Source organism: Adiantum capillus-veneris, chromosome 8 (assembly GCF_014529385.1).
Source record: "Adiantum capillus-veneris isolate H3 chromosome 8, ASM1452938v2, whole genome shotgun sequence".
NCBI lineage: Eukaryota > Viridiplantae > Streptophyta > Polypodiopsida > Polypodiales > Pteridaceae > Adiantum > Adiantum capillus-veneris.
In genome coordinates, this window is record NC_140938.1 from 29,261,812 (window position 1) to 29,276,386 (window position 14,575).

At 44.4% G+C, this 14,575-nt stretch overlaps 1 protein-coding gene across 2 annotated transcripts in view; it reads left to right on the forward strand.

Moving 5' to 3' along the window:
• Nucleotides 1-14,575, forward strand: part of LOC147451874 (protein BREAST CANCER SUSCEPTIBILITY 2 homolog B-like) — a 66,882-nt gene that overhangs the window by 35,478 nt on the left and 16,829 nt on the right. The window contains exons 2-10 of one of the 2 annotated variants that reach the window (XM_086517758.1): nt 1,650-1,738; nt 1,860-2,007; nt 2,090-2,281; nt 2,428-3,640; nt 3,725-3,890; nt 3,967-4,124; nt 4,682-4,804; nt 4,880-5,077; nt 5,151-5,232. In XM_086517758.1, coding sequence (XP_086373884.1) covers nt 1,650-1,738; nt 1,860-2,007; nt 2,090-2,281; nt 2,428-3,640; nt 3,725-3,890; nt 3,967-4,124; nt 4,682-4,804; nt 4,880-5,077; nt 5,151-5,232 — 2,369 coding nt within the window. The remainder of the gene's footprint in view (nt 1-1,649; nt 1,739-1,859; nt 2,008-2,089; nt 2,282-2,427; nt 3,641-3,724; nt 3,891-3,966; nt 4,125-4,681; nt 4,805-4,879; nt 5,078-5,150; nt 5,233-14,575) is intronic. The other variant, XM_086517759.1, reaches the window with a different exon arrangement.

Sequence of the window (14,575 nt, forward strand, 5' to 3'; positions counted from 1 at the left end):
TCCTAGATTGTACATGGTAGGCACTTAGACATGTTCAGAGTGTGACTAATGCTAGAGCGATCTTGAACTACTTGGAGCAAGCTCACAACAGAATTATGCCTATGAAGGGAGCTCACCTGGAGGTACAATTGCTGGCTTTGGACCCTCGGCAATTTAAGTCCATGAAGGAAATAAGAAAATGAAGGAGATGCAGTAGGTGACTCTTCAAACAGGGAAGCTGATCTTTTGAGAAGATATCGCTATAATTTTGATGACACCTTTGCTTTCTATTCAGCCTTGATTACTTGAAGGAGGACCAATGATTTGACATCGGGGGAGCTTGTTCCCATGGTGTTGGATCAGGAAGACCATTTACAGAGGTCCCAATTCAAAGGGGGCCGAGATGCCCTTGTTGGACAATCGTCCAAGAAATCAAAGCAAAAGAAAAAGGCACAGAAGGAATATCCGGATTCAGAGTCTCGTGAATTGCCTAGTGTTGCACTTGTTTTGGCTTTTACACACTTGGTTCACGTACCTTTATCTTCACAAAGACTTGTGGATCGATAATACTCTTATCAAATTTCTTTCTCAGCTCTTGGCTCATGCGGTTGCTCTTACGTCCTTTATGGAGGACGGTGTTAAAGATTTTTCATCTTTGTGATACCCAGTCACAGTACACATGTATGTTGGCTTCTGGCATTTTGAGCCGGACTTTGGAGTAGGATTGCTGGACTAGTTCTTGGAGGAAGCGTGGCCGAGATCACAGACTTTTCCTATAACCTATAGCTATTGATGACATGCCCACACGACATGTTGTACAGGTAGAGGAGTTCTGGCTTGTATGTTGACGAGGCTTCTAGAGCCTCGCGGACACCAATGGCAATTTTCGGGTACCCACTTATTGCCATTGGTCGACGTGATTGTCTATCCAGGACCCTATGGTTCTCAGTAGAGCGGTGTGCTTGATGCAGTGGTGGTCTAGACTTTCAGATTCCTTCTCACTCGTGGGGGCCCTAGATCCCTGGTCTTGTGTCCCAAGATTTGAGAGGGAGTGATCTCCTAGTTTCCTCATCTAGATGTTGTGAGTGAGTGCCTCATTGTGGTTGTGCCTGACCTTGTGAGGCTTTTCCAGATTCTAGACATGTGGGGGGGATTTTGCAGTTTTTGCATGCGTCGGGCAAGTTTGTAGGCCCCCTTTATAGGGAGAGGGGGCGGTGCCATTCTGGCATGTTGTAGAGCTGGTGTTATTAGAGATCTCTCTCTCTCTCTCTCCATCTTCTCTCTCTAGCGTTTTTCTCTCCTCTTCTCCTCTATTGTACACCTCATTAGCCCTCATGTGATTGTACTCTCCCCATATGTTTAGAGTTATGTGATGCTGCTGCTGATGATGATGATCAGGATGTAGGGTAGGCTTACATACCTACCCACTCTAGTTATTCTCATTTATTTTAATTTTCATGTTCCCAAGACATTGCACTAGAGCATCACAAATTTTGAGACAATCAATAGGCGAAGGTACAAAAGAAGTAGTGGCTTGTATGCATGCTCTTTTTTCTTCTTGTCAGGATTGCTTATATTGAAATTGTTTATTTACAGTGAGCTTTTATTATTGTATTCAAGCTTCTTTGCATCAACGTGTTCATTAGTTTGGAAATGTCTTTACATCTCAGGTTCTGGACTGCATCCACGCCCACCTAGTGCTGCTGAGAAAACAAACTGCTTCTCAATTGCCAAAGAAAATTTTCAACCAAAGCCTGCGGTAATGTTGAGACTCTGACTTCTTAGTTCTTTTATGTTTCATGGCTTGTTCACGTGGAGCTTAAGAGGATGGTGAGGAGAAGAGTTTGGTTTGGATTATAACAGTGCCTGCTTCTCTGCAGGGCTTGGGCTTACGTGCTGAAAAGGATTCAGAAGAGTATTTGAAAGTCTTTAGTCCAAAGAAGCGGGGGATTCTTACTGAAAACTCTGCATTGTGCAATGGCTCTGCAGTTGCATTGAAACGACAAAGAGTGCATGAGGCAAAACAAGGTCAAGGTCGCTTGCTGTAGCTTTTCATTGTGACTACATGTTTTTCTATGCGATTGATACACTATTTACTTGTGTTTTGTAGATGATGTGCAACCCCCCATGTTTCAGACTGCATCGTCAAAACCGGTACACTTTTCAATTTCAGCAATGCAAAAGGCAAGGGCTTTGCTAGGTTTTGATGATATTGGGTCAAGTGCAACATCTGGACAAGAAGAGTGCATCCCAAGCACTGCACCTTTGCGAGTTGCTAGGAGGGTAGGAGACATGTCTAAAGGTAATGCAGCTATCAGAGGCATTGTGTGATGGGTCTTTGCAACCACAAAGATTCTGCACTCGGTCCAAAATATAGTGAATATTTTCTTGCTCTAACTTTCTTGGTGTCCATGAATTTGGTTGTGTTACTGATAAGTATCTCTGCAGCAGATGTGCAACCTGTGTTTCAAACTGCATCATTAAAACCAGTGCAAATTTCCTTCTCAGCAATGCAGAAAGCAAAGGCCCTGCTCAATTTTAATGATATTGGGCCAGGTGCAAATTATGGAAAGCAACAGTGCTCCCCAAGCAAGAGGCCTTGCAAAAAATCAAGCACAACAGAAAATATGCCTGAGAATGCTAATAGTCATAACGCAAATGTCAGAGATAACACAAATAGATGTGCGAAGATTTTGGCATCTCAAATGCCAACCGCCACTGGGAAATTAGCTCCAATCAATGTCAAGAAGGCTAACATGGGCATTTCTGGTGTCAGTAATACTTTGGTGAAGTATGATCCTCATGATAAATCAAATACAAACATGTTCCTCACGTCCGGGGAACAGCCAATTTCTTTGTCTCGGTTTCCTGCTAAACGGGCACCAGAGCCTTTGGAGGAAGTCTGTTATCCTCCTGATGAAAGTCATTTATCTACATTAGCTAATCATGCGGAACAACATAATGCAGAAGCATCTTCATGCTTGTTCCAAACCGCCACTGGAAAAGCCGTCTCTATTTCTTCCTTTGAAATGCTCCGAGCAAGAAAATTGCTCGCAAATACCTCGATTGATCATAATCCTGGTTTAACATCGTTCCAGACTGCCCAAGGTCAGCAGTCTGCCTCAGTTTCTTCCAATGCTGTGAATCAGGCAGCAAAGATTTTGGGAGAAGAAAAATATTTTTTTCCAGTTGAAGGATCTTTGTCTTCTCAACCAATCAGGTTTGTTACAGGGGTTGGGAAATCCCTTTCAGTTTCTAGCAGTGCTATGAAGCGTGCCAAGGACCTACTTGGAGGGGACTTGGAGAACACAGAGATTACAACTCCTGCATACCTAGTAAATAAAGGGCAGCAGAACAAGCAACAACTGTTCGAAACACCTGAAGGACACCTTATTAAGGTTTCAAGTGGCTCGATAGAGCGGGCAAAATTGTTACTTGAAGAGGGAGAATTAAACACAAGTCTTGGCTACCGCACATTGCCACGTCTTAATTCAGACATTGATGTCACCAAGACTACGGATATTCAAGGGCTTCTCCCAAGGATGGGCCATAAAACACAGCATAACCACTTCGTGCAAGAGTCAAATTTTACATCTATGGGCAAGAAAACTGTTATGCCAAGGAAGCTCATTCCCTCATTCAAGGCACCTCGTCGACTACAGTAAGTAACATGTAGTTATACCAGCGATCAATTCTTCTCTCAATCAGGTAGAAGGATCCTGATTGACTGCATTTTCATTTGTAGACCTGCTCTACACACTGCAAAAAGTTCCTGCTGCAAAGAGGCTCCTATTCAGACAGCTAAATATGATTTCTCTCAGCTTGTAAACTTGCATTCTCTGCACAAGAAGGAGAGACCAAGAAGCTCTTTGGAGGAAGTTTTCATGCAGCCACCTCATCAAGAGAAAGAGGTATTATTGTTTTCATGTCTTAACTTATTTTCTGTGTGCATTCACAGGTTTGTTTTAATTTTTGTTTTTGATGCAGTTTAGACATCTTACCAATGAGATAAAAATGATGACATCAGAAAGTGCAAAAAACTTTAGATTTAAGTCCACTGTAGATGGCTTGGAGTCAATTGGTGCAGAGGAATTCAGGTTGATGCTTCTTGAAGCTGGAGGAAATTCTCAAGTTGTCACCAAGGAGTAAGCTTCCCAACCTATTCTCCAGGCAAGGAGGCTCACAATGACAAAGATGGATGAAAGTGCATATTTTCTGATCCTTGGATTTTGTGATTGGAAGGGTTCAATGGGTCAGCTGATGTTTTAAGTTAAAGGGTTATTGATTATCTAAACCGTCTTCACACTTGCCTTTTCAATCATTAAGATATGCCTGCCACCCAACTATTTTGCAACTTAGTCTTAATTGTATTCTGTTTTTTTCTTTTTACAAGTATCTTATCACTATGTTTCGTGCCATGAGTTAAGTCTTATTTCATCCTGCTCATTGGATTGGTAATTACCCTTATTAAATGGGTTTTATACTGTGCTACTTAAGAAGCTCAGAGATAATTTTGAGTGAAGCTTTTAAATTTGGAGGAGTTTGGTTCTCTTGGGTGGGTTGTAGCGTGGTCTCCAGTGAAAGGAAAGAGGGGTCAAATGAGAACTCCTGTCAAGGGTAGAATTAGTTAAATTTTGTTCTGCATCATTTTCTTGTAGCAGTGCCTGTGATTTACTGTTTGTCCTCTGTTGAAATGGTACAGGTGGGTAGAGAATCATTATAGGTGGATTGTGTGGAAACTTGCCTCTGTTGAACGAAGCTACCCATCCAAGGTGGCCAACAAGCTCGTCACAATCCAGGTGGTCTTTGACGAATTGAGACACAGGTGGGAAAAAAACTATGAAGTTGGGGCCAGTTATTCATAGTAGCACTACATTACAAAAAGTTTCTATCTTGTCAGGTATGAGAGGGAGGTTGACCGCACACATCGCTCTGCAATCAAGAAAATTACTGAAGGGGACTCAGTAGCGGGCAGAATGATGGTTCTTTGTGTTGCAGCTATCTGCACTATGGAAAAGACTGGTACTAATTTGCTTGAAGTATGTTCAACCCCGTCCGGAGATTCAGAAGCAACACATATTGAAGTCACTGATGGATGGTATGTACTTGTGTTCTCCTTTTGGCTAATGTATATTGTGGATGCCTCAAGTGTGTGTGGTCATTGTGAACAGGTACTCGCTCATTGCACATTTAGATCCACCTTTAATTAGGCAGTTGAAGGCTGGCAAGGTCTTCATTGGACAAAAGTTAAGGGTATGGAAGTTTACAGGATTATACGTTTTTCTTGCAGTAATCTTTTATAGCTAGTAAAGTGCATTTATTGTGTTAGTTTTCCTGTGTATTGTAGCCATTTGGAGAGTAAATATCCATGGATAACTGGATTTTAAGTCTACAGTGTTTATTTGCTGAAATCTATTGATGCTATATTACAATGTATGTATAGCAAGTCTTATTAAGAGAGAGAATGCTCAAAAGCACTAAAACATAGGGACTCCTTAATTATCTATGAAACTGTTTTGTTCTCCATGTGTGTATAGATGAGTCATACAGGTCTTGGCCTCCTTAATCCGCTTAATTTTAACCAAGAGACATCTTGTGCAAGTTTGAACAGCAAAAGGTTTTTGATTGAAGTTTATCCATACCACTTGCCCAAAGCAAACTAGAAAAGCTTGGAAGAGGGCAGGATTGAGTTTGCTTGGGGCCCTCACGGGGCTGCAGGGGGGCTTAAGCAAATTATAAGGGATCTAAAGATAAAAGCTGCGCAAAGGCTTCCACGTGGCATACTGTACGGACCCCCGACAAGTACTGTAGCCGGGCTACAGTGTCACTTCACAGGACAGACAGACAGTTGGACAGTTAGTTATAGTTGGTCTGGTTCACACTGGACGGACCCTTTGGGCTGGGGAGTGACACGTGGCAAGGTACCGACGGTGGTCTAGTGGACATCGTGGCCAGGCCACTGCCACCACTCAGTTTGGAGATAGACTTAGCTGACTGGACATTTATGAGCCGTTGGTGGCTCTTTATGGTTGTACATATGAGTAGTCGTTTTGAGCCAATTGCATTATCTTGTACGTAGTCGTCTAGAGTGAGTCTTTGCACGGAGCACATCTTCACCATCCTTGCACATTTGAGCCTCGACACCCCCATTGTACCTGTGAGTCCCGGGCTGGAGCTGAGTGTGCTGCCACGCCAGAGTCTGTATCAGTCTTTGAGATAGTCGAGTCATATGTTCTGGTCTGCTGTTGTGTCTTTGTGAGCTCTGTTGATGTCTATTGTTTCCTTTCTGTTCAATTTGTTTGAGTGAGATTGTCACGCACATTGCACTGAGGACCACCCACTGTAGAGAGCACGACACATTATCCGCGCTACAGGTGCTCTCATTTTGGCGATCACGGTGGAACCCGAACCCACACCCTACTCTCTCCCTCGCCCCCTACCCTCTCTCTACTTGCCCTACCCTCTCTGCCCTGCGCACCTATCCATCAGAAATCTCCAAAACGCACCTACCAAAAATCTCAAAAACGCTTCTATAGAATCTTCTGCTCTTCTAGTGTCAAGATCTCGTACTTGAACATTCTACCAACTGTACTCACTATGGCAAGAGGTAGCAAGAAACAGACAGCAGAAGGTGGTAGCAGCAAAAAAGAATTGTTGCGAAAGAAGAAAGCTGTGGCTGAGGAATCAAAGGAATCAGAGAGTGAGGAGATGTCAGCAAGCAGTAGCCACGGCTTGGATGACATAACTTCCAGCGACCCCAGTGATGAAAGCTACAAAGCAGACTCGCCCTCTGAGTCAGAAGCACACTCCGAGTCAGATGCTTCGAGTGATCAAGAGGACCATACAAGAACAACTCAAAAGAAAGGGAAACAACCAATCATGAATCATATAATCAAGAGGCCTGCAACATCCAAAAATCGCACCGCGTTCTCTTTGGATTTTTATTTACAACAGCCTCGACCATCTCTGAGCAAGGTATTTTCCAATGCTCAGCTGCACACTCTAGGTCTCACAGCATTGGCTGATGCCAATCTACCTAACACTGTTCCTGTGGAGATGATACATCAAATGTTAAAGGATTTCCCAAAGTAAGGGGCCACAAGTTGACAGTTGAGAGGCTTGGCCATGCCATGGGAATGACTAGCTTTCCATCTGTGAAGCTGGCTACACGCACTTTTTCTAAGTTGTCCAAGGATGCCACAATTCAAGCATGTCAAGAACTGCTCAGTTCGGATCACCCAACCAAACTATGAAAGGAACAAATGGATTCTGGCAATCTTCAGGTATTACTTTCTCGCTAGAGAAGCCAAAGAAGATAAAGAAAAAAGTGATCTTCCCACTATCTTCTCCCACTGCGACGGTCTCTATTGTTTAATCCACACCATACCCTGTGGATTCCACCAGATTCTCTTCACCTCATTGCAGTCTAGGGCTAAAAGATTTCGGGGCCAAGTGCAATCTGTGCAATTAAGCTTCAAATGTTTTGCAGTACCTCTTTTGGCATGGGTCATAAATATTGAAGATCCACAGGAACCCTCGAAAGGGAAAAGAAAATCTGTATCTCTATTGTTTAATCCACACCATACCCTGTAGATTCCACCAGATTCTCTTCACCTCATTGCAGTCTAGGGCTAAAAGATTTCGGGGCCAAGTGCAATCTGTGCAGTTAAGCTTCAAATGTTTTGCAGCACCTCTTTTGGCATGGGTCATAAATATTGAATATCCACAGGAACCCTCGAATGGGAAAAGAAAATCTGTAAGCATTCAGGCTGACCCTACAATTACCAAGAGAAAGAAGATAAAGGCAAAAGTGGCCGAAGGATACAGTGCAGTCTTTACTCTCCTTGCCAGTTTCAGAGAGTCAGCAGACTAGGGTGACGCGTCTTCCTAGTCACACTCCATCTCCTTCTACCCCTAGTTCTATAATGCCAACAGCACCAGTGTCTACATCACCAACACCAGTCTCTACTTCCGTCCCTCCTCAGAGCAGGGTGGCCGCTGCGCCCTTACAGGATCCTCTCCCTTCTTCTCCTATCTTCACTCATACTCCAGTCAACATATCTCACTCTCCATCTACAATAACCATCTCAGAGGTACCTACCACACCAGTTATGCCACCTCCTAGCTCGCCGGCTGTGCCACTTACACGTCCTCCAGCATCCCATGCATCTGAGGGATCTTTAGGGATGCTCGACTCTACTTCTCTATTTCAGCTTTCTGAGAAGTTACTTCAGGACTCACGGGCTGCTATTGCCACCATAGAACTAGGTACAGAGCAGCTAGCTGCCACGCACTAGCGTCACTCTGCCACATATGCAGCTATGGAAGGATCTCTGAGAGTCGTCGAGAGTGCCATCGCAGATAGAGATGCTACGATTTTCGCATTACAACAAGCATTGAAGCTTAAGTCAAAGATTATTGACGACCTAAGAGCACAGCTATCAGGATTTCAAGAGACGCTTTTGTATGGTAATAGGTCCACACAGATTCCTGTGGGATATAGATGGACTGGGCCTGGGACACAGGTCGAGACTCAGGTACAGACTCCTGCAGGGTATGGGTATGCAGGAGCAGCAGGTCTCACTCAGCAGTTCTTGGGATCGTACACACAGCCAGGGACACAGGTCCAGACACTTGCAGGGTATGCAGGAGCATCAGCAGGTCCCTCTCAGCAATTCTTGGGATTGTATACGCAGCCCCCAGTCTAGTACTATACTTCACTGGGGCCTCAAGGTTAGATACCACAGAGCGTTCCTTGCTGTGACGGTGTTGCTGGTGCACACCGCCATGGTTGTGTCACTAGGCGTCATGAGTACACTTCAGGACAGGTGCTTCCATCCGCTGTGGAGCAGGTGGTTGCTCTAACCACAGGGAGCTAGTTTGTTCAGAACATAGTCCAGCAGCCGCAGCGTTACATGATCGATTTGATGGCTCCTCCGGACGTCGAGACTTCTGGTGCGGCAGTGGCGACGACACTTTCTCTTGGATGACAGGACCGCACTACTTGCTACTCCTTTCATTGTACACATGGTTACTTTTTGCAGTTTTTCAGGGTTTGGTTCACCGAGACGGTGACCAGTCTTGTGGCGGGCAACCTGTAGCAGGGCTACAGTGTCACTTCACAAGACAGACAGACAGTTGGACAGTTAGTTACAGTTGGTCTGGTTTACACTGGACAGACCCTTTGGGCTGGGGAGTGACACGTGGTAGGGTACCGACGGTGGTCTAGTGGACATCGTGGCCAGGTCACCACCACCACTCAGTTTGGAGATAGACTTAGTTGACTGGACATTTATGAGCCGTTGGTGGCTCTTTATGGTTGTACATATGAGTAGTCGTTTTGGGCCAGTTGCATTATCTTGTACGTAGTCGTCTAGAGTGAGTCTATGCACGGAGCACATCTTCACCATCCCTGCACATTTGAGCCTCGACACCCCCATTGTACCTGTGAGTCCTGGGCTGGAGCTGAGTTTGCTGCCACGCCAAAGTCTGTATCAGTCTTTGAGATAGTCGAGTCATATGTTCTGGTCTGCTGTTGTGTCTTTGTGAGCTCTGTTGATGTCTATTGTTTCCTTTCTGTTCAGTTTGTTTGAGTGAGATTGTCACGCACATTGCACTGAGGACCACCCACTGTAGAGAGCACGACACATTATCCACGCTACAATTACGTTGATTGCTGTACAGAATTTCGCAATTTGCGTAGAACTGACACGTGGCACAACTATACGGATTTCTGGGTTTTTAGCTGGCTGATTTGAGCAATTTTTAGCTCCAGCCTTTTGCAGTAGATATTTTTAGAGTAGAAGCTTTTTTGGGCTCTGTTTTTAGCATCCCTTGTATTCTATATAAGTGCCCCATGGGCCAGTCTATGAGGCATCTGGATGGTAGAGCTTGAAGAGCTGGACCCATCTGGAGTTGTACGATCTTGAAGCAATAATAAAGAAATATTGAAAGGGGAGCTAGTCTTTTGGGGCCAACACATCTTGGCTTGGAACTCCGTCACGTCGTGTCATCTTTTTCTCTCTCTCTTTGCTATTTAAGTTGTTTTGAAGTACTAAACGTGTTGCCTAGTGTGTAGATTCTATCTTTCCGTCCGATCACTCATCAGAAGTGATTACAGTGGTATCAAAGCTTCAGGAGTGTGCCTTTATGAAAGCATATTGGTCCTACCAAAGAGCAGATAGAGCAAGACGACGCTTCCAAATTTTAAAGATTTTTTTGTTATTATCAAAGAATCTTTGTGTCCCTGCCCCGGACTGATTAGCCACTCCCACCCTTAGTCCATCGCGCATCGGGCGCGCTCCCGTCTTCATCGCTCTGTCTTAAGGGGCATAAGCCGTAAAGAACCCAAGATCCTATCGACATGGATGGAGCACCGGGAGATCACACTGTTGAAGTTGGAAATCCATCGACCCACCCAGAGGCTTCCTGACGAGACACATGCCTAGTATGTGGTACATCAATTGGTATATTTAGCAAAACAACAAAAGAAGAACCCGACAAATGATCGAATTGATTTAGAAGCCCTCCACAATTATGTGGGCTCTCTAAATCCTCCTATGGCCCGTTTGTCCCTCAACAGACCTCCCCCATACATCCTCCTGCACCTTAAAATCCAATTGTGGCCTCTTCCCGACAGAGTTCTGGTGATGTCTCTCAGTTTTCAGGAGGCATCTTTAAGCAAATGGCTTTAGGAGAACATCCCCATGTTGCCACAGATTCTCTACCCCCCTTTGCCCCTTGGACCCTCACCTTATACTCCTCCACAACCATCCATTGCTCCACACCCACCTACATACACGACAAATGGGCAACCTTGGATCGACTTCAAGCTAGCATTCTACCCAAGCTTTCTAGATGACACTTTCGAGGTCGAAATACTTGCTGCTTGGTCTGGCCTAAAGATGTACCCTTCAAACACGCTATCTGTCTACAATCAAAGATTTTGGGACACGTACCTACCCGTCTGCAATCGAAGATTTTGGGACATGTACCTATCTGTGTCTACTTTCAGAGATATTACTTTTGCAGTTTACATTGAGAAGTTCACATTGGGATTACCGTGCTAGAGTCGGCTATCACCTCATGAAAAAGGAATTGGTTTCTGAAACGACACCACCTTCACGGAGCGCCACTGCTCGCAACAATACTTCTTCGAGCCAAAGGCAGCAAACTTCAAGGCCTTCACAAACTCCTGATTGGCGTTTTCAACTCACTCCTCAACAGATGGCTGAGTATAGAGCCCAGGGAAGATGCTGTAAGTGTGGATGCATAGGACACACTTTTCGAGATTGTAATCAAAATACCCACCCTACCCCACCCAATAACATTCCTGTGAAGCGTCCGTATAACCAGGATAGTAACAATGATAACAAGAAACCTCGACATGTTGTGGGATCGATTCCTGATCTCATAGGAGAGCCTGAACATGATACATCAGGAGAACCTTGCAGAGCTTGGGGACAAGTTCATGACAAAGATGCGCTTATCTTCTTCGATCAGAGTCCGCAAAAAACTTCATTTTTACCGACATGGCTGCTCGACTAGGCATTGACAAATACGCTAAAGGCAACTCAATCAAAGCTCAGATGGCTGATGGCACTTACTGGTCTACTACACCTTTGGTGAATTCGATACGAGTTCATGTCCAAGGATTCCTGGATGCAGTTGATTTCTACATAATGGACTTAGCAGGATGTGATTTTTTGTTGGGAATGCCTTGGTTCCGTAAGTATGATGCTCTCCTTCGCTCTCGCGATAGAGAGATCTTGCTCACCCATAGAGACAAAAAGATTAAACTGGATGTGAAGTTTCGGGGTGAATCTGTACCCCTTGTATCTGCTTGTTCTGTCAAGAAATTAATAAAACGACCTCTTTCTTTTTACATGATCTATGCCAATTCTTCCTCTTCTCCTGCATCTATTCCCCTCTCTCCCCTTGATCAAGGTCGCCTTGAATTCTTACAACAATACCTAACTGTTGTGAGGAACCCCCGCCTTGGGAATTGCCCCCCCAGAGACCTGAAAATCACAAAATTCCCCTCATCCCAGGGTCTTTGCCTCCCAATAAACCAGCTTACAAACACAGTAAAGCACAACAAGATGAAATCTTTAGTCAAATCTTTGAATTATTGAACAAGGGATATATACAACCCAGATTCTCTCCTTACTGCTCTTCAGTTCTCTTAGTACTAAAGAAGGATGGTTCATGGCGAATGTGTATTGACTACCGTGCCTTGAACCAGATCACCATCAAGAATTGCTTCCCTATATCCCGCATCAAAGATATTCTTGATTGGCTTTTGGGCTCTTCTTGTTTCAGTCGTATCCACATGAAGAGTGGCTACCATCAGTGTTAGGTGCAGCGGAATGAATGTTTGCGCTTTGCTCAAGATGAGTGCTCCGAACTATGCTCAAGGTTCCTTTTGTTCTTATGGCAGGGAGAGCCTTCCGTTCTTAATGAGAGAATGCTATGATCACAAACAAAGTGAATGGACACTGTGCGTGCAAGTGTATGAGACTGAGAGATAGAGAGAGAAGAGAGATATGACACTAGAGACGTTGTAAAACCCTCCTCCGAAGGCCCCACTCTCGTCGGCGAGAGTGGTCTACTTATGATTGCACAAGTGGGTACAATGATGATGTATGGAAACTGATGCAACTTGGGGCTATGTCGGTGACGACGACGGGGATGACGAGGCCGACACTAGGGCTGAAATCTGCAATCTTTCTACTGCTGTCCAAAAACGCTATGGGCTGAAATCTGCGACTAGTCCAAAAACGCTGATTTTGGGGGCTGTTTCTGTGGGTCTTTGTTGCTGAAATTCTGCAGGTTTAGGGCTAAGAACTGAGGTTCTTAAGGGCTGAAAACTGAGGTCTTTACTGGGCTGAATTTGCTACACTTTAGGTGAATATTGTCGGTCTTAATCTGCTGCTGAAATCCAAAAACGCCAATGGAGCTGATGACCAAAAACGGTAGCAGTGGTTGATCCTTGCAAAAACGCTAGGTGCTGGGTACTGTTGGCGATGCAGATCTGATGCAAAAACGCCAGGATGGGGATGCTGTGCAAAAATGCTAGGTGAGGGAATCTGTTGCTTGGAGGGGAAAGTCCACCGAGGTTCTTGTGAGAAGTTGCCTGCTGAGCTTGGCTCTTGTTGCCTCTTCTGCCGTTTAGTGCTAACTTTCGTTTGCTTATATATTTTCTTACCCAAATTGCCCTACCTACTTTTGTTGGGAAGTCACTTAAATTAATAAGTGAAAAATGTCAAAAATAGGGAAAATAGGCTAAAATCATTGGAAAATTCCCTTGACTGATTCTGATGGATTCTGATGGGAATGCTTATGATCATGCTGTGTGCAACCAGAGGATATGCATCTACACTAAGTGACTGGGCATGCACGGTCTACGAATAGACTCACAAAAGTGCTAGATCACTTCTAAATCTAAACTGACTGAACCCTTGTCGTGTTGTAGCTTGTCCACGGACACATAGGGTTGGATGTGTCACGTGACAATCAGATTCGCATTCACAGCCGATAGATATATCAAAGACAGCTTTTCGTACCACTTTTGGCCTTTATGATTTCTGGTCCGGCCTTTTGGATTGACAAATGCCCCCGCTACCTTCAATCGAATGATGAGCCTATTTTTAGGAAACATCGAGCTTTTGTTGGCACTTTCTTTGACGACTTGATTATCTTCTCCAAGAATGAAGACGAACATGGACGCCATCTAGCTTTGGTATTTGAGGAATTTTGCAGTTATAAATTGGTTATTAACTGGAAGAAGAGTAAATTCTTCATGACAAAGATCCATTATCTTGGACATATTATTTCGGCACAGGGAGTTTGCATGGATCCAAAAAAGGCAAAGGCAATACATGAGTGGCCCCATTTGATTTCTGTTCATGAGGTTTGGAGTTTCTTGGGCCTTGCCTCTTACTACCGGCGTTTCATTGCACACTTTGCGTTTATTGCCACTCCACTGCATGATTTAACCAAGAAAGGACCTATCTTCAAATGGACCTCTCCAAAATCGGAGCTCTCGACACACTGAAGCATAAAATTTCTACTGATATCGTATTGGTTCTTCCCGATTTACAAAATTTTTTTGTAGTCAAATGTGATGTATGCGGTATTAGCTTGGGGGCTGTACTTGAGCAGGATGGACATGTGGTGGCCTACGCCCTTAGGAAAGGTTTGGTAACGCTTATGAAAAGGAATTGCTTGCTGTGTTGCATGCTCTAGTATCTTGGAAACATTACCTCATTGGAGCCGAGTTTGTTGTGGAGAACGATCACCAAAGCCTCCGTTACTTTATGGATCAAACCAAAATCTTTGAGAAGAAAATGCGATGGGAAAATTTCTTGTCTCTTTTCCACTTTCAGATCAACTCAGTTAAAGGAAAATACAACACGGTAGCAAACACTTTTCCACGACGACCATATGCCACTTCAGTCACTATTGCTACCCACCCAGAGCTCAAGGCCTTGAAGGATCTATATCCCTCGGATCCCCAATTTGCACATACCTTTGAATGGATTCTTTGTTCCAGGCTACACATTGAAGGATGGGAAGCTTTGTATGGCGCGTGCTC